This window comes from Tamandua tetradactyla, chromosome 25 (assembly GCF_023851605.1).
Source record: "Tamandua tetradactyla isolate mTamTet1 chromosome 25, mTamTet1.pri, whole genome shotgun sequence".
Lineage (NCBI taxonomy): Eukaryota > Metazoa > Chordata > Mammalia > Pilosa > Myrmecophagidae > Tamandua > Tamandua tetradactyla.
The window spans coordinates 31,741,452-31,760,141 of record NC_135351.1 but is presented as its reverse complement, the minus strand read 5'-3'; the positions used below and the strand labels follow the sequence as shown (position 1 = coordinate 31,760,141).

The following is an 18,690-nucleotide window of genomic DNA, read 5'->3' as shown; positions in this document are numbered from 1 at the left end:
ACATAGTGAGCAGGTAATACAACATTGTTGACCCAGTGTGCTAATTGGTTATTTAGGGATGGAGTGCTTCAAAATGGTTTCTATTTTCTCTAAACATTTATATTTTGCAAATGCTCCATTCACCACATGAATTACAATCGGAAAAAAATAAATAAAGGTTAAAACTACTTGGGTGATGTGCTGGTTTGAAAGGATGTATGTCCCCTAGAAAAGCCATGTTTAAATCTAAATCCCATTTCATAAAGGCAGAATAAACCCTATTCAATACTGTATGTTTGAAACTGTAATCAGATCATCTCCCTAGAGCTGTGATTAAATCAAGAGTGGTTGTTAAACTGGATTAGGTGACAACATGTCTCCACCCATTTGGGTGGGTCTTGATAAGTTTCTGGAGTCCTATAAAAGAGGGAACATTTTGGAAAATGGAGATTCAGAAACAGCAGAGAAGAACCACATGGCCACGAGAAGCAGAGAGCCCACAAGCCAGGGACCTTTGGAGATGAAGAAGGAAAACACCTCCCGGGGAGCTTCATGAAATAGGAAGACAGGAGAGAAAGCTAGCAGATGATGCCTTGTTCTCCATGTGCCCTTCCAGCTGAGAGAGAAATTGTGACTGTGATCGCCATGTGCCTTCTCACTTGAGAGAGAAACCCTGAACTTCGTCAGCCTTCTTGAACCAAGGTATCTTTCCCTGGATGGATGCCTTTGATTGGACATTTCTATAGACTTGTTTTAATTGGGATATTTTCTCGGCCTTAGAACTGTAATCTAGCAACTTATTAAATTCCCCTTTTTAAAAGGCATTCTGTTCCTGGTATATTGCATTCCAGCAGCTAGCAAACTAGAACAGGTGGCCTTACAAACACAAAGTGCTCTTTTAAAAAAATCACAGAGATGACAAATATCTTAAGAAGCCATCTAATCAATTGCTAACTAGCAGCCTGGAAGACAACTGATTTCAACCTGATCCTGACTTCTGCCTTAAGATAGACCAAGGGTGGGAATGTAGAATGGTGCAACGGCTCTGGAAGGCAGTTTGGCATTTCCTCAGGAAGCTGAGTATAGAGTTACTATATGATCCAGGAATTGCATTACCAGGTATATATTCAGAGGGACTGAAGGCAAGGACACAAAAGACATTTGCATACCAATGTTTAAAAAGGGCATTATTCATGATTGTCAAGAGGCGGAAATAGGCCAAATGTCCATCAACAGACAGCTAAACAAGCTGCAGTATATATATATATATATACATGATGGAATATTATGCAGCTATAAGACAGTCAAGTCCATGAAGCATGTAACAATGTGGACAAAACTTGAGGACATTATACTGAGGGAAATTAGCCAGAAACAAGAGGGCAAATACTGTATGGTCTCACTAATATGAATTAACGTTAATGAGTGAACTTTGAGAGTTAGAGTTAAGAACACAAGTTATCAGAAGATAGAAAGAGTGTGGAGATTGGGCATTTGGTGCTGAAGGTGTACAGAATGTTCAACAGGCCTGATTGTGAAGATCTAGAAATGGATAGTGAAATACTCTCTGATGGTAGCACAATACTGCACATACATTGAAAGAAACTGAGTGTGAGTAACATTGAGGAAGGTGAGCTGGGGGCATGTATGCCATCAGAAGGAAAGATAAAGGATAAAGACTGAGTTGGTACACCTTAGCAAGGCCTAAAGTGGACAATGTTGGTGATTAAATGTATAAATATAAGAATACTTTTGCATGAGGGAGAACAAAAACATGTCAACATTGCAAGGTGTTAAAATGGGATGAAATACAGGAAAAAATACAATCAATGCAAACCAGGGTCTACAATGAACAGTAATATTATACTATGCTTCCATTTAGTGTAGCAAAGGCAATATGCCAAAACTAAATGTCAATAAGCAGGGGATATGGGTATGGGGGGTATGGGATTCTTTGTGGAAGAAAAGAAAATGTATTCATATAGATTATGGTGGTGAAGGAATGGCTATGTGATTATATCAGGAACCTCTGATATCTTACTTAGTTTGGATTGTATGACATGTGATTAAACCATTTAAAAATGAACAGAGATACAAATGCTGGAGAAAATGTGGAGGGAGAAATGTAACTTTTCACCACTGGTAGGAGAGCAGAGTGATGCAGCCCCTGTGGAGGGCAGTGTGGTAGCTCAATGGGAGGCTAGGTGTGGGGTTGCCTTGTGATCCTGAAACCCTGTTGCTAGATATATAGGTGTATACTTGGAGGAACTGAGAGTGGGGACACAAATGGACATTTGCACACTGGTGGTTATGGTGGTAAAATTCGCAACTTGCAGTGGATAGAAGTGGGTACAATGACTGAGGATGGAGTGGGGAACTGTGGTGCATGCACACAATAGACTACCAAGTTGCTGCAAGAAGTGAAATTGTAAGGCAGGCAACTAGGAGAATGAACCTTGATGACAGTATGTTGAATAAAATGTCAGAAACAAAAAGACAAATATTATCATATGAACTAACTTTAATATATAAACTTGGAGAATTGAATTTGAGAGCATAGGTTATCGGGTTAAATCCCATTATAAAGGTTCTTAGATAGTAAGCTCTTACAGCAATCACATCCATTCCAGAGATGTAACTACTACATCTAAATTCTGAGATGCTGAGCTACTTGTGTATAACCTGGTCATTCCCAGAAACTTTGGGTATTTATGTGAAACCTGACATTCAGAGTTAGAGCTCCAAAGCTAAGAAAGTCAGTGGTTCCCCATACAGTAACTGCTTAAAAAGTTGAAAAGGTGATCAGACTTCAAGTAAAGATATGAATGAAGCTATATAGGACTAAGATAAATCAGAATACAAGGCAAAGGATGATGTGCTCTGTATTTTAAAACTTCAAATTCTGTGTGAGACCAAAGGAAGAGATGTTTATTTGGTGCAAAATTTATATTTTTGGTAGTACACTATCGAATCTAATTTTTATGATCAGCTATTCAAACTCTATAATTATATGGAATCTTGAATAGGGAGTAAGATCTTATTGGTTCATGCAGATTAGTGTGATGCCCCAAGTGATTTGGGCAGAGAATGAAAAAAGTATTTGCGAAGTCCCCTTGGGATCTGGGGAGAAAGGAGGAGATGTTAAACTTCTCCACCTGGGGAATTCCTGATATTCTTGTAATCGTTAGGGACATCCAATTTAATAGGCCAAGCCATTCAGAAGGGCTTGTCCTTCTGAAACTTATTCTTACAAAGGAGAAGCTAAGCCTACTTATAGGTATGCCTAAGAGTTTCCCAGAGAATCTCTTTTGTTGTTCAGAGGTGGCCTCTCTCTCTAAGCCAACTTGGCAGGTGAACTCACTGCTCTCCCCGCGACGTGGGACATGACTCCCAAGGATATTAATCTCCCTGGCAATATGGGACATGACTCCTGGGTATGAGCCAGGACCCAACATCATGGGATTGAGAAAGCCTTCTTGACCAAGAGGGTGAAGAGAGAAATGAGACAAGATAAAGTCTCAGTGACTGAGAAATTTCAAACAGAGTCGAGAGGTCATTCTGGATATTATCCATATGCATTATATAGATATCCCTTTTTAGTTTTATGATGTATTAGAGTGGCTAGAGGGAAGTACCTGAAATTGTTGAACTGTAATCCAATGGATTGATTCTTGAAGACAATTGTATAATTATATAGCTTTTACAATGAGACTGTGTGATTGTGTGAAAGGCTCCCTTTATCCAGGGTATGGACAGATGAGTAAAAAAATACAAGATAGGGGGATGAGGGTACAAGGGTAGTTCAGTGGTAGAATTCTCACCTGCCTAGCGGGAGACCCGGGTTCAATTCCAGTCCATGTACTTTCAAAAAATCAAACAAGCAAAACAAACAAACAAAAACCAACCAAACAAAAATCCAACAAATGGTGCTGCAATAATGGGATACTCCTATGGAAAAATAATGAAATGTGGCCCCGCCATAGAGCATACAAAAAAAATTTTTTTTAATAAAGGACAAAAATTAAATAGGTTGGGGGGAAGGGGTAAAAAAATTGGGTAGATTGCAGTACTAGTGATCAATGAGAGGGGAGGTAAGAGGTATATGAGATATGGGGTTTTCTTTTGTCTTTTTGTTTCTTTTTCTGTAGTGATGCAAATGCTCTAAAAATGTCATGGTGGTGAATACACAACTGTGTGATGATACTCTGAGCCACTGATTGTATACTTTGGATGGTCTATATGGTATGTGAAGATAACTCAATTTTAAAAATATATGTACATGAAAAGAAAGTCCAGGGTGGGGGTTACAAATGTGCAGATACTGACAAGAACAGTCTCTACCTTCTCCCAAAGTCTCATATATATCGTGAAAATTAGGATGACAAGATGACTGCACTCATAACAACAAGTCCAAATACAGAAGTGCTAGACAGCATGGCAGTATGTAAAATAGATCAAGAAAGTATCAATGCTCAGGAAAAATTCTAAGACCATAATGGCGGGGTGAGGTTAAGTACATTTATGAGGAAAGGTGGTTGTTAAAAATATTGTAAGTACATAGACACACCAACCTCACAGCCAGCCACTGCCGGTCTACCAGGAGATGAACTTTCTCAATTCTGACATTATTGGCATAGTGCAGTCGTTTGGGCAAATCAGGAGTCAAATAGGGTTTGAAATGCTGATCCAGTTTTCGGCACTGAAAAACAGGAAATTATTTCTACATGAAACTTATAAAATGGCCAACGGCTTCAAAATTTTCATCTTCTAAGAAAATTCGTTAACTGCTTTTGAAAAGCCAGGGAATTTAAGCTCAGGTAATAAAATAGAAATATTAAATCTGTTATCAATGGGGTCATATTCCCTAATTATATTTTCTAAATTTCTGTGACAACATTAAGGTTGCAAGGAGAAATCTAATATAAATCACGATTTGGTATTTGATACTTTAAGGTTTTATTCCTGTGCATATATCAAGTTAGCATTAATTTATTAGCAGAGAATAGGTATCAGTAATAAGTCTAGATTTAGAGTTGCAATTATAATGTTTCATTATAAGTTATATATAAAAAGTATATAACACAGTATTATGAGCAAACATTTTAAAAAATCACTTTAATTGGATGAAAAACCTCTTCCCAATTAATTCAATTTACCTTTAGATAACCTACATTTGCTTAATTTTCAATTCAGTAATTAGTTTTAGAAACCTAGTAAAATTTCAATAGTTAAGAAAACTTCAGATTTTCCATGTAACAGAATTTTCAATAATTATTGCTGCAATTATGGTATATTTTTTAACTGTGTAAAAATGCAAGTGACATTATCTATTCATGAAAAAAAATAAAGAAATGGGAAACGTTTTTCTTCCTCATGATCTTCTGGAGGAACAAGAAGAGAAGCAATTAATTATTTTTCTATTTCCTAATTTATTTTTGTGCTGGTTTAAAAGGATGAATGCCCCCTAGAAGAGCCCTGTTTTAATCAAAATCCCATTTCATAAAGGTAGAACAATTCCTATTCAATACTGTATGTTTGAAACTGTAATCAGATCATCTTCCTGGATGATGTGATTTAGTCAAGAGTGTTTGTTAAACTGGATTAGGTGACGACATGTCTCCACTCATTTGGGTGGGTCTTGATTGGTTTATTGGAGTCCTATAAAAGAAGAAATATAGTTTGGAGAATGGAGATTCAGAGAGAGCAGAGAATGCTGCAGCACCACGAAGCAGCGAGTCCATCAGCCAGTGCTTTGGAGATGAAGAAGAAAAACGCCTCCCAGGGAGCGTCATGAAACTGGAAGCCAGGAGAGAAAGTTCGACAGATGATGTCTTGCTCGCCATGTGCCCTTCTAGCTGAGACAGAAATCCTGACTGTGTTTGCCATGTGCCTTCTCACTTGAGAGAGAAACCCTGAACTTCATCGGCCTTTTTGAACCAAGGTATCTTTCCCTGGATGGATGCCATTGATTGGACGTTTCTATAGGCTTGTTTTAATTGGGACATTTTCTCAGTCTTAGAACTGTAAACTAGCAACTCATTAAATTCCCCCTTTTAAAAATCATTCTGTTTCTGGTATATTGCATTACAGCAGCTAGCAAACTAGAACAATTTTAAACCTCAATACCTCATATCTCTAAAAATATTAAGGTCTGTGCAACTATTCTCTCATGCTTAATTTATTTAAAATAATACAAGCTTTGAAATTGAATAAAATACAATTTAAAGAGAAATCGGAATATGCGAGAGAAAAGAGAGTTACAGAATGAAAGTGAAAAAAGCATTTATTGCACATTTATTTATGTCAGTTTTTTTTCAGGGTTCTATATTTCTACTTTTTCATCTATCATTATTTCCTTCTTGAGCCAATATTTTTTCTTGACTTCTGTGGAGGGCCGGAAGCAATCAATCAGGCCCAAGCAGGGAAAGTCCCCACAACATTGGGGGGGAATGTCCCCAAGAGTTAATCAATAACCAATGTTAAGAAACTGAGAGAACGGGATGTGTTTTGGCAACAGCTAACAGCATTTTTCTGCTTCTATGATACACTTGCTTGCTAGCAACTGCAAAACCACAACATAATTTTAGCCTTTATAAGCATACCTTGAAAACCTCTAGGGGCTGCTCTCTGAATCTTCTTTCTTGGAAGTTTCTGGGGCAGTCGCCAGCCGGCTAATAAAGACTCCAAATTGGCTTGCAGTTTTGAATTACGTGGTCTCTCTTTCGGTGCGCCCCACAACAACTTCCAGACATAGAAGCTGCTGACTACACAGCTTCACTCAAGACACAAGGGATAGGACCTGCCCCCTGAGGACCACAGGTCATGTGATCAGCCACCCTTTCCTAGCCGGTGTGTATCCAAGTCACTCTGGGGAAATCGGGGCAACAGTGTCAACCTCTGAAGAAGGACACGGTTATTCCTTGCATTTGAGTGTTAGGATCAAGACACCAAAGTTGAGATACAATTCTGTTCATTTTATCTAAAAACAAAGTTGATGGTGATGACTCTTTCGTGACCAGAATATTATAGAACTTCAGAGTTGCCATTTCATGTATTGGTTATGTCTATCCATAAGTTTAATAGAGGTTCACAGACCAGCACTACTGGAAATATTGTACCAGCACAGGATATGTTTTCCTGGAAATAATGAACTACTATGTGAAATGGTTGCCCATCCTTTGGGCGTTACAGCACCAGTGCCAGTCCATATCTGTGGTCCCATACAGCAGATTTCCAAAGCCTGTGGTATCTGTGGTGGGTTGAATTGTGGACCCCTGACTGGACATGCTCCTGGTCTTGGTCAGCATTTCCATGGGTGTGAACCAATTGAAGATGTTATTTTAAGTTAAGGTGTAGCCCAACTGAAAGGGGTTGGGTCTTAATTCCAATTACTGGAGTGCTTATAAAATGAAAGAAACTGAAGAAGAGGGAGAAAACATGGGGAGGAGCCAGAAGCAAGAAGTCAGCAGAAGCCTGACAAAGAAAGGAGAGGACATGGCCATGTCACTGGAAAGCCAAGGAACCCAAGGATTGCCAGCCAGCCAGAAAGCTACTGGCCTCAAAAGGAAGTAAGTCTTCTAGGTTCTAAACTGTGAGGCAATAAGTTCCTGTTGTTAAGCCAAAACCAGTTTGAAATTTATCAAAGCATCCTACCAAAACTAAAACTGTATCCAATCCCCTTGTGCCACTGGTACTATTAAAGATTTGCCTTTCTTCACCATCAAGACTTCAACTATATGGAGTATGAGGTGATGCCACAAAGGAAAACAAGATATAGATTTAGAGAATCCACACATTGAAATCTAAACCACCATCTACAACGTCAATAAGCACAAATACAATGCATCGCACCTTTTAGCAATAGGGGGGCGAGATTGTTAAACGTGTTTACTCTTCAAGATTAGAGCATTAGAAGGTATAAGAAGAAAAAGGAGTGCAAAAATCTTAAAAGGATTTCTGCTCTGATGGTCATTCCTCCTTCAAACTTCTAGAGGATCCCAGATTTTACTAACCACTCTCTTCCCAGTGTTTCCTTACCTTCAATTATTCACACTTTTTTGACTACCTATACTGAAATAAATGCAGCACATTTGTGAATATGCCTTAAATACATAACTCTTCAAATTACTACACAAGAACACTTCATCCCTCTCTAGAAAAAGTATTGAACTGCACTCTGAAAAACCTGTTTTAGGCTCTGGATACTCATTTTTTTACAAACTGGGTTAAGGGAGCTAAACAAAACAACTTGCAATTATGCTAGGGGTTAAAAAGATGATTTTTCAAGAAGAGCTATAAGAGAGTGTGGCTTATTATGTTTGGATTATAGTCACTCCAAAAAATATGTGAAAAGCAATGCTGCCTAAAGCCCTTTTGAATGGATGTCAAGCAGCTAAACAAATCAGCTACCCCAAACTAACTATCTGAACAGGCTTCAATCCCAAAGTGAAAACAACTGAAATGAAAGCAACTGATATGCCTTTATCTAGTGTAGATGGAGGGTTTAAAAACTAAATCGCAAGTGGCTTGGATTCAGAAATGTAGCATATACATTTCTGGAAATCCAGATTAGGGCCCTAATGTTAAATTCATATATTAAGGAGACTGTATACTTACACTGAGGTTCCTAACAATTTCTTCATAATTAACTGTTTCAAAAGAAAGAAAAATATGTCACGTTATAATTGGCAACAACTAAAAATGTGAATACCTCAGGTAGATTTGACATATACTTATATTAAAGGTTATGATAAGGTAAAATTAAAGATAATTTTAAACCAAGAATTATTTTATGATTTAGAAATGAAGGAGAATATATTTCAACCTAATATCTATAATATTAGATATTAGCATAGATGGTAGACTGTACTTAAACATGGTGATTTCTCATTTGCTTCTGTGTGGTCATCTTGGAAGGAAGAAGGGGGACAAATAATCCTTTATGTGCTCTCAGAATTAAGGAGCTGTCTTTATTCATTCTGAGTTTTATTTGATTTGCATGTGTGCATGTCTTCATACTTACAAGTATAAAAGTCTTGGGGTATGTTACGAGACCTGATGCGGGCTGCAGGCCCTTGGTACATGTAGAAGTTTACTTGGGGAAAATAATCTGTCATAAATTCTATTTTGTCACAATAAGTCTGATCCATTCCTGAATTTAAAAAAAAAAGAAATAATTTTACACAGAATGTTTGTAGGTAGTAATATTGGTGATCTTTAACTATTATTTTTGTGTGCTCTCTAAAGTGAAAACTATAATGTAAAAAAATCATACCATGGTCAGCCAAAAGGATTATGTTGACACAATTGTGTAAGTTCCGCAGTTTGAGACCTTCCATCAGCATCCCAAAAGCATCATCTACAGATTGTAAGGCTTGAACAACCTAAGAAAAAAATGGAGTTAACATGGATTTCATGAATTAAGTTTTAATTAACCAAATATTATCTAATCAAGTAAAAACGAAACTCTCTTCCTTCTTTCAAATCACCAGTTTAGAACAGGGATCTACTGTCCTATTCCTTATGCACATGTTAAGTAGGACTTCATGTCACCATATTAACCAAATACCAATTCGGTAAATTTTTATAAGCAAAAATCACCCATGTTCCCTATAAATGCCCATACTCCTGGCCAATAAATGCATGAAAGTAAAAAATTCTCACCCTCATCTAACATTATTTAACTACAAAGCTTTTCATGATAATGCCTGCTGTTGGGGAGAATGACCAACCAACTCTTCTATGAGAGCCAAAATCTAGACACACTTCCTGGAGAACCATGTGACAATGTGTTGCCAGGGAGTTAAAAATGAACATAACCTAAAATCTAATAAGTTTTACTTCTGGGCATTTTTTCTAAATACACAGAGTACAAACAGATTTTACATACAAATATACTCATCACATTATTTACTTATAATTTAAATAAAAGGAGATACAAATCAGGTACATCCTTAAGAAGGCATACTCTACAGCCAAAATAATTAATTTTAAAAAGAACTTGTGGCATAGGAAAATATTCAACACACAATGTTAAATGTAAAAAGATGAAAATCAATCTGTATATACACCCACACACATTGCATGATCTTGATTTTGTTTTTAAATATATTTAACCTAAATGCCCAGAAAACAAAAAGAAAATATATGAAAGTACTATTGTATGTAGTTGTCTCAGAATAGTGAAACGAGTTAATTTTTTATTTTATTTTATTTTTTATACTCTTCTGTGTTTGAAAATTTTTCTACATTTTATTATCAATATAGCATATCAAACTGACTTAAGGCTTAAATGGATATCACTGATACAACTTTTCAGTATTTTTTTTTTTTTGGTGTTTAAGAAAGAGTACTAGCAATAGATTGGGGGAAATATTACATCTCTCAGAGTACCATGCTAGTGATTGCTTTTTGTTCTTTTGGAGAAACAAGTACTTTTGCATGGCAGGCATTCATGGTTGCTGTTAGTAGGACTTACAGTTGTAAAGATCAAGAAATCTTACTTCTAAAGAAGTTATATGCGCATAGTCCCAGTTAATAAAGGGAGAAAGTAGAGACTTGAACTCAGGTCATGCTCCCTCTACTGCCACGTCTCTCAACTCTAAGAGGTTTTCCTGATTCCCATTCTTTGGGTGTTTTTTCTGGTTTGCCAGAGAAAGTTATGGTCTCCACCTGTCAAAATGGTATAATTATATCCCCTTTTACTCTCAAAAGTGACTAGTTGTACAGCAAATCACATGGTCACTTCAACTCCTCTGATCCCACTAGAAGCCCCTCCTACAATGTGCCCTTCTACACCCTGGCCGAACTTTCACCTCTGCACACATAGTCATTTTGAAATCATCTTCCTACGTGACTCTGCCTCCCCAGGAAAGCGTGATCTCCTCCAGGAAAAGGACTATGAACCTGACTCATGACATCTCCTCTGCATAGACTCTTTCACAAAGTGCACACTCCTTGAAAGAAATGTTTGCAGGTGTGGGTCACAACAAGTTTACCCTTTTCAGAAAACCTTGCTTCTTTCACCTGAATCAGGATCATTGACTTTCCTGGTAGACATCATTGAAACAGTAAAACCAACCCTGGCATAATGAATGAACTGATAAACCACTAACTGAACAATGAATCCTTGGATACAGAAGTCCCTTTTAGTAAAATCTGATTCATGATCGAAGAAGATGCTACCAGCAGTGAGCTTTACACAGCATTGCTATAATCTGCTTTTCAAACAGCACAGCATCTTCCCTGACCTCTACCTCACATGCTTCTCCAGAAGTGGGAACTTCAGTGCTCTGAAATTCTACCCCTTTTTCCTGAGCATTTCCAAAAATTTTTTTTTATTATTAATTAACGGGAAAAAAAAAGAAATTAACCCAACATTTAGAAATCATACCATTCTACATATGCAATCAGTAATTCTTAACATCATCACATAGATGCATGATCATCGTTTCTTAGTACATTTGCATCGGTTTAGAAGAACTAGCGACACACCAGACAAAGATATAGAATGTTAATATAGAGAAAAGAAATAAAAGTAATGATAATAGTAAAAAAAAAAACAAACAAAAAACAAAAACAAACAAACAAACAAACAAAACCTATAGCTCAGATGCAGCTTCATTCAGTGTTTTAACATGATTACTTTACAATTAGGTATTATTGTGCTGTCCATTTTTGAGTTTTGTATCTAGTCCTGTTGCACAGTCTGTATCCCTTCAGCTCCAATTACCCATTATCTTACCCTGTTTCTAACTCCTGCTGGACTCTGTTACCAATGACATATTCCAAGTTTATTCTCGAATGTCCGTTCACATCAGTGGGACCATACAGTATTTGTCCTTTAGTTTTTGGCTAGACTCACTCAGCATGATGTTCTCTAGGTCCATCCATGTTATTACATGCTTCATAAGTTTATCCTGTCTTAAAGCTGCATAATATTCCATCATATGTATATACCACAGTTTGTTTAGCCATTCTTCTGTTGATGGGCATTTTGGCTGTTTCCATCTCTTTGCAATTGTAAATAACGCTGCTATAAACATTGGTGTGCAAATGTCCGTTTGTGTCTTTGCCCTTAAGTCCTTTGAGTAGATACCTAGCAATGGTATTGCTGGGTCGTATGGCAATTCTATATTCAGCTTTTTGAGGAACCGCCAAACTGCCTTCCACAGTGGTTGCACCATTTGACATTCCCACCAACAGTGGATAAGTGTGCCTCTTTCTCCGCATCCTCTCCAGCACTTGTCATTTTCTGTTTTGTTGATAATGGCCATTCTGGTGGGTGTGAGATGATATCTCATTGTGGTTTTGATTTGCATTTCTCTAATGGCCAGGGACATTGCGCATCTCTTCATGTGCCTTTTGGCCATTTGTATTTCCTCTTCTGGTAGGCGTCTGTTCAAGTCTTTTTCCCATTTTGTAATTGGGTTGGCTGTCTTTTTGTTGTTGAGTTGAACAATCTCTTTATAAATTCTGGATACTGGACCTTTATCTGATATGTCATTTCCAAATATTATCTCCCATTGTGTAGGCTGTCTTTCTACTTTCTTGATGAAGTTCTTTGAATGCACAAAAGTGTTTAATTTTGAGGAGCTCCCATTTATTTATTTCCTTCTTCAGTGCTCTTGCTTTAGGTTTAAGGTCCAAAAAACCGCCTCCAATTGTAAATTTCGTAAGATATCTCCCACATTTTCCTCTAACTGTTTTATGGTCTTAGACCTAATGTTTAGGTCTTTGATCCATTTTGAATTAACTTTTGTATAGGGTATGAGATATGGGTCTTCTTTCATTCTTTTGCATATGGATATCCAGTTCTCTAGGCACCATTTATTGAAGAGACTGTTCTGTCCCAGGTGAGTTGGCTTGACTGCCCTATCAAAGATCAAATGTCCATAGATGAGAGGGTCTATATCTGAGCACTCTATTCGATTCCATTGGTCGATACATCTATCTTTATGCCAATACCATGCTGTTTTGACCACTGTGGCTTCATAATATGCCTTAAAGTCAGGCATCGCTAGACCTCCAGCTTCGTTTTTTTTCCTCAAGATGTTTTTTGCAATTCGGGGCACCCTGCCCTTCCAGATAAATTTGCTTATTGGTTTTTCTATTTCTGAAAAATAAGTTGTTGGGATTTTGATTGGTATTGCATTGAATCCGTAGATCAATTTAGGTAGGATTGACATCTTAACTATATTAGTCTTCCAATCCATGAACACGGTATGCCCTTCTATCTATTTAGGTCTTCTGTGATTTCTTTTAGCAGTTTTTTGTAGTTTTCTTTATATAGGTTTTTTGTCTCTTTGGTTAAATTTATTCCTAGGTATTTTATTCTTTTAGTTGCAATTGTAAATGGGATTCGTTTCTTGATTTCCCCCTCAGCTTGTTCATTACTAGTGTATAGAAATGCTACAAATTTTTGAATGTTGATCTTGTAACCTGCTACTTTTCTGTACTCATTTATTAGCTCTAGTAGTTTTGTTGTGGATTTTTCCGGGTTTTTGACGTATAGTATCATATCGTCTGCAAACAGTGATAGTTTTACTTCTTCCTTTCCAATTTTGATGCCTTGTATTTCTTTTTCTTGTCTAATTACTCTGGCTAGAACCTCCAACACAATGTTGAATAATAGTGGTGATAGTGGACATCCTTGTCTTGTTCCTGATCTTAGGGGGAAAGTTTTCAATTTTTCCCCATTGAGGATGATATTAGCTGTGGGTTTTTCATATATTCCCTCTATCATTTTAAGGAAGTTGCCTTGTATTCCTATCTTTTGAAGTGTTTTCAACAGGAAAGGATGTTGAATCTTGTCAAATGCCTTCTCTGCATCAATTGAGATGATCATGTGATTTTTCTGCTTTGATTTGTTGATATGGTGTATTACATTAATTGATTTTCTTATGTTGAACCATCCTTGCATACCTGGGATGAATCCTACTTGGTCATGATGTATAATTCTTTTAATGTGTTGTTGGATACGATTTGCTAGAATTTTATTGAGGATTTTTGCATCTATATTCATTATAGAGATTCGTTTGTAGTTTTCTTTTTTTGTAATATCTTTGCCTGGTTTTGGTATGAGGGTGATGTTGGCTTCATAGAATGAATTAGGTAGTTTTCCCTCCACTTCGATTTTTTTGAAGAGTTTGAGGAGAGTTGGTACTAATTCTTTCTGGAATGTTTGATAGAATTCACATGTGAAGCCATCTGGTCCTGGACTTTTCTTTTTGGGAAGCTTTTGAATGACTAATTCAATTTCTTTACTGGTGATTGGTTTGTTGAGGTCATCTATGTCTTCTCGAGTCAAAGTTGGTTGTTCATGTCTTTCCAGGAACCCGTTCATTTCATCTAAATTGTTGTATTTATTAGCATAAAGTTGTTCATAGTATCCTGTTATTAACTCCTTTATTTCTGTGAGGTCAGTAGTTATGTCTCCTCTTCCATTTCTGATCTTATTTATTTGCATCCTCTCTCTTCTTCTTTTTGTCAATCTTGCTAAGGGCCCATCAATCTTATTGATTTTCTCATAGAACCAACTTCTGGTCTTATTGATTTTCTCTATTGTTTTCATGTTTTCAATTTCATTTATTTCTGCTCTAATCTTTGTTATTTCTTTCCTTTTGCTTGCTTTGGGATTAGTTTGCTGTTCTTTCTCCAGTTCTTCCAAGTGGACAGCTAATTCCTGCATTTTTGCCTTTTCTTCTTTTCTGATATAGGCATTTAGGGCAATAAATTTCCCTCTTAGCACTGCCTTTGCTGCGTCCCATAAGTTTTGATATGTTGTGCTTTCATTTTCATTCGCCTCGAGGTATTTACTAATTTCTCTTGCAATTTCTTCTTTGACCCAGTTGTTTAAGAGTGTGTTGTTGAGCCTCCATGTATTTGTGAATTTTCTGGCACTCCACCTATTATTGATTTCCAACTTCATTCCTTTATGATCCAAGAAAGTGTTGTGTATGATTTCAATCTTTTTAAATTTTTTAAGACTTGCTTTGTGACCCAGCATATGGTCTATCTTTGAGAATGATCCATGAGCACTTGAAAAAAAGGTGTATCCTGCTGTTGTGGGATGTAATGTCCTATAAATGTCTGTTAAGTCTAGTTCATTTCTAATAATATTCAGATTCTCTATTTCTTTATTGATCCTCTGTCTAGATGTTCTGTCCATTGATGAGAGTGGTGAATTGAAGTCTCCAACTATTATGGTATATGTGTCTATTTCCCTTTTCAGTGTTTGCAGTGTATTCCTCACGTATTTTGGGGCATTCTGGTTCGGTGCGTAAATATTTATGATTGTTATGTCTTCTTGTTTAATTGTTCCTTTTATTAGTATATAGTGTCCTTCTTTGTCTCTTTTAACTGTTTTACATTTGAAGTCTAATTTGTTGGATATTAGTATAGCCACTCCTGCTCTTTACTGGTTGTTATTTGCATGAAATATCTTTTCCCAACCTTTCACTTTCAACCTATGTTTATCTTTGGGTCTAAGATGTGTTTCCTGTAGACAGCATATAGAAGGATCCTGTTTTTTAATCCATTCTGCCAGTCTATGTCTTTTGATTGGGGAATTCAGTCCATTAACATTTAGTGTTATTACTGTTTGGATAATATTTTCCTCTACCATTTTGCCTTTTGTATTATATATATCATATCTGACTTTCCTTCTTTCTACACTCTTCTCCATACCTCTCTCTTCTGTCTTTTCGTATCTGACTCTAGTGCTCCCTTTAGTATTTCTTGCAGAGCTGGTCTCTTGGTCACAAATTCTCTCAGTGACTTTTTGTCTGAGAATGTTTTAATTTCTCCCTCATTTTTGAAGGACAATTTTGCTGGATATAGGAGTCTTGGTTGGCAGTTTTTCTCTTTTAGTAACTTAAATATATCATCCCACTGTCTTCTAGCTTCCGTGGTTTCTGCTGAGAAATCTACACATAGTCTTATTGGGTTTCCCTTGTATGTGATGGATGGCTTCTCTCTCACTGCTTTCAAGATCCTCTCTTTCTCTTTGACCTCTGACATTCTAACTAGTAAGTGTCTTGGAGAACGCCTATTTGTGTCTAATCTCTTTGGGGTGCGCTGCACTTCTTGGATCTGTAATTTTAGGTCTTTCATAAGAGTTGGGAAATTTTCAGTGATTATTTCTTCCATTAGTTTTTCTCCTCCTTTTCCCTTCTCTTCTCCTTCTGGGACACCCACAACACGTATATTTGTGCGGCTCACATTGTCCTTGAGTTCCCTAATACCCTGTTCAAATTTTTCCATTCTTTTCCCTATAGTTTCTGTTTATTTTTGGAATTCAGATGTTCCATCCTCCAAATCACTAATTCTATCTTCTGTCTCTTTAAATCCATCATTGTAGGTATCCATTGTTTTTTCCATCTTTTCTACTTTATCCTTCACTTCCATAAGTTCTGTGATTTGTTTTTTCAGTTTTTCTATTTCTTCTTTTTGTTCAGCCCATGTCTTCTTCATGCCCTCCCTCAATTTATCGATTTCTTTTTTGTAGAGGTTTTCCATTTCTGTTCGTATATTCAGCATTAGTTGTTCAGCTCCTGTATCTCATTTGAACTATTGGTTTGTTCCTTTGACTGGGCCATATTTTCAATTTTCTGAGCGTGATCTGTTATCTTCTGTTGGCGTCTGGGCATTTAGTCAGATTTCCCTGGGTGTTGGACCCAACAGGTTGAAAATTTTTTCTGTGAAATCTCTGGGTTCTGTTTTTCTTATCCTGCCCAGTAGGTGGCGCTCGTGGCACACGTTTGTCTATGGGTTCCACCAGTAAAAGTTGCTGTGGGTCCTTTAACTTTGGAAAACTCTTGCCGTGGGGGAGGTTTGGCAGCGGAAGAGGCTTGGAAGAGTGCCAGCCGGCTGGGGGTCCGAACACGGGGAGGGTCGCCGGCCGCCGCAGCCCGAGGGGACCGCCTGCCCTATTCTGCCAGCTGGCCTGGGAAGGAGGAAGGGAGGGACTCCGGCCGCTTGCCGTCCCGCCCGGGAAAGCCCGCGCCCCTCGGTGATCTCACAGGAGCTGGTTCTCCCAGACAGTCAGCCGTTCCAGGATGGGGTACGCCGTCCCTTTGATCTCCGTCGTGGCTCTGGGAGCTGCTCTGTATCGTCTCCACTCCCCCAGTAGCTGTTCTGGAGGAGGAAAGGTGAGGGTGGCAAGGCTGTCGAGGCCGGTGGCGGAGGAGCCGGTGAAGGCGGAAGAGGGCATGGTGGTGGTTGGAGAGCCGCCGGAGCAGGAGGAGAAAGGGAAGGATAAGATGGCGGATGGAGCGCTGCCGGAGCAGAAGGGGGAAGAGGGAGAGGAGGGCGGGCTGGCTGGTGGAGCGTGAGTGCCACGCCGGGCCGGCGGACAAAGAGGGAGAGGAGGGCGGGCTGGCTGGCGGGGCGTGAGCACCGCGCCGGGCCGGCGGACAAAGAGGGAGAGCCATTTCCAAAATTTAAGATGATCTGTTCTTAATTTCAAGTCACTTTTGTGAATTGAAATTTTCTTCCCCATTGTTCCTTCAATCGAAGATACAATACCTTTTAAATAATAAATAACAGCTGAATGCCACCGATACACACCATAGGCCATTGTTTATGGTTAGTCATGACCAGGCAGGACATTCTAATCCTAATTCAACTTTAATACCAGAGACTCCTTGGAACAAACTTGTTATTAAGTGTTCCTGGTTTCACTATATCTAATCCCTTTCTCCACCCTCCCTGCTTATCCAATCCCACCCAGTCCTGACTGTCCAAATCCTACCACCTTCCACATCTCTACTTCATAAACACTTCCCCACCTGGACACAATAATATTTCCATTTAAATACTTCTAAAAGTCAATTTTAGTGAAAGGGTCAAAACAAGTAAATAAAGTCTTTTTACCTTCAAAAAATCAATTTTATTTACTGAATTTAAAATACTGATTAAAATAACAATAATAATCATAAAGTCACAAAACCATCAAGCTTCTTAATCATTTAGCCTCTTCTTCATAAGTTTTAAATGAGGCTTAGTTTCCATCTCTGTTTTATTTTCATTCTTCTCTCTCTTCTTAAAACATCTCAGCCTCCATGGTTTCAAGTGCCATCTATATGTTGTCAAACTACCAGATCCCTTAAGGACTACATCAATGATCAATTGCATGCAGGGTATCTTCATGTATATGTCACAGATACCTTAATGGCAATATGATCTTCTCATTCCGTATATCTCCAGAACCACCATCTATCTGTCTATCTCAGAAACCTGAAAATCATCCTTGAAACTCCTGACCTTGCCCTAAGACATGCTCCTTCTGCCTCTTAAATGAATCTGAAATGTATCTTCTTCCATCTATAATGGTTGCCACTATCCCAAGCCAAGCCATCATTATCTCTTTTCTGGACTCTTCCAAAAACTAAAATGTCTCTTTGAACTTTCCCTTGCTCCCTCTAACACATTCTTCTTGCAGCAAAATAATGATCCTTATATAAACACAGATCTTCTCATGTCACTTCACTGTTTAAAGGGCCTTAAAGTTTCCCATTGCACTTTCGATGACATGATTTGGTATCCATCTCCTTCTCTTGGCTTCTGTTTTAGCCCTCTTGCCTAGTCCACAATGTTCCAGGTTCTCCTGGTAGGACATGATTTGGTATCCATCTCCTTCTCTTGGCTTCTGTTTTAGCCCTCTTGCCTAGTCCACAATGTTCCAGGTTCTCCTGGTAGGACATGATTTGG

At 38.0% G+C, this 18,690-nt stretch overlaps 1 protein-coding gene across 16 annotated transcripts in view; it reads right to left on the bottom strand.

The window, feature by feature from the left end:
- ENPP3 (ectonucleotide pyrophosphatase/phosphodiesterase 3) overlaps positions 1-18,690 on the bottom strand; it is a 188,003-nt gene that overhangs the window by 37,422 nt on the left and 131,891 nt on the right. For all 16 annotated transcript variants that reach the window (XM_077143950.1, XM_077143954.1, XM_077143951.1 and 13 more), the window contains 4 exons: positions 9,254-9,362; positions 9,002-9,130; positions 8,596-8,627; positions 4,551-4,678 (listed from right to left, as the gene is read on the bottom strand). In XM_077143950.1, the coding sequence (XP_077000065.1) occupies positions 4,551-4,678; positions 8,596-8,627; positions 9,002-9,130; positions 9,254-9,362 (398 nt within the window). The remainder of the gene's footprint in view (positions 1-4,550; positions 4,679-8,595; positions 8,628-9,001; positions 9,131-9,253; positions 9,363-18,690) is intronic.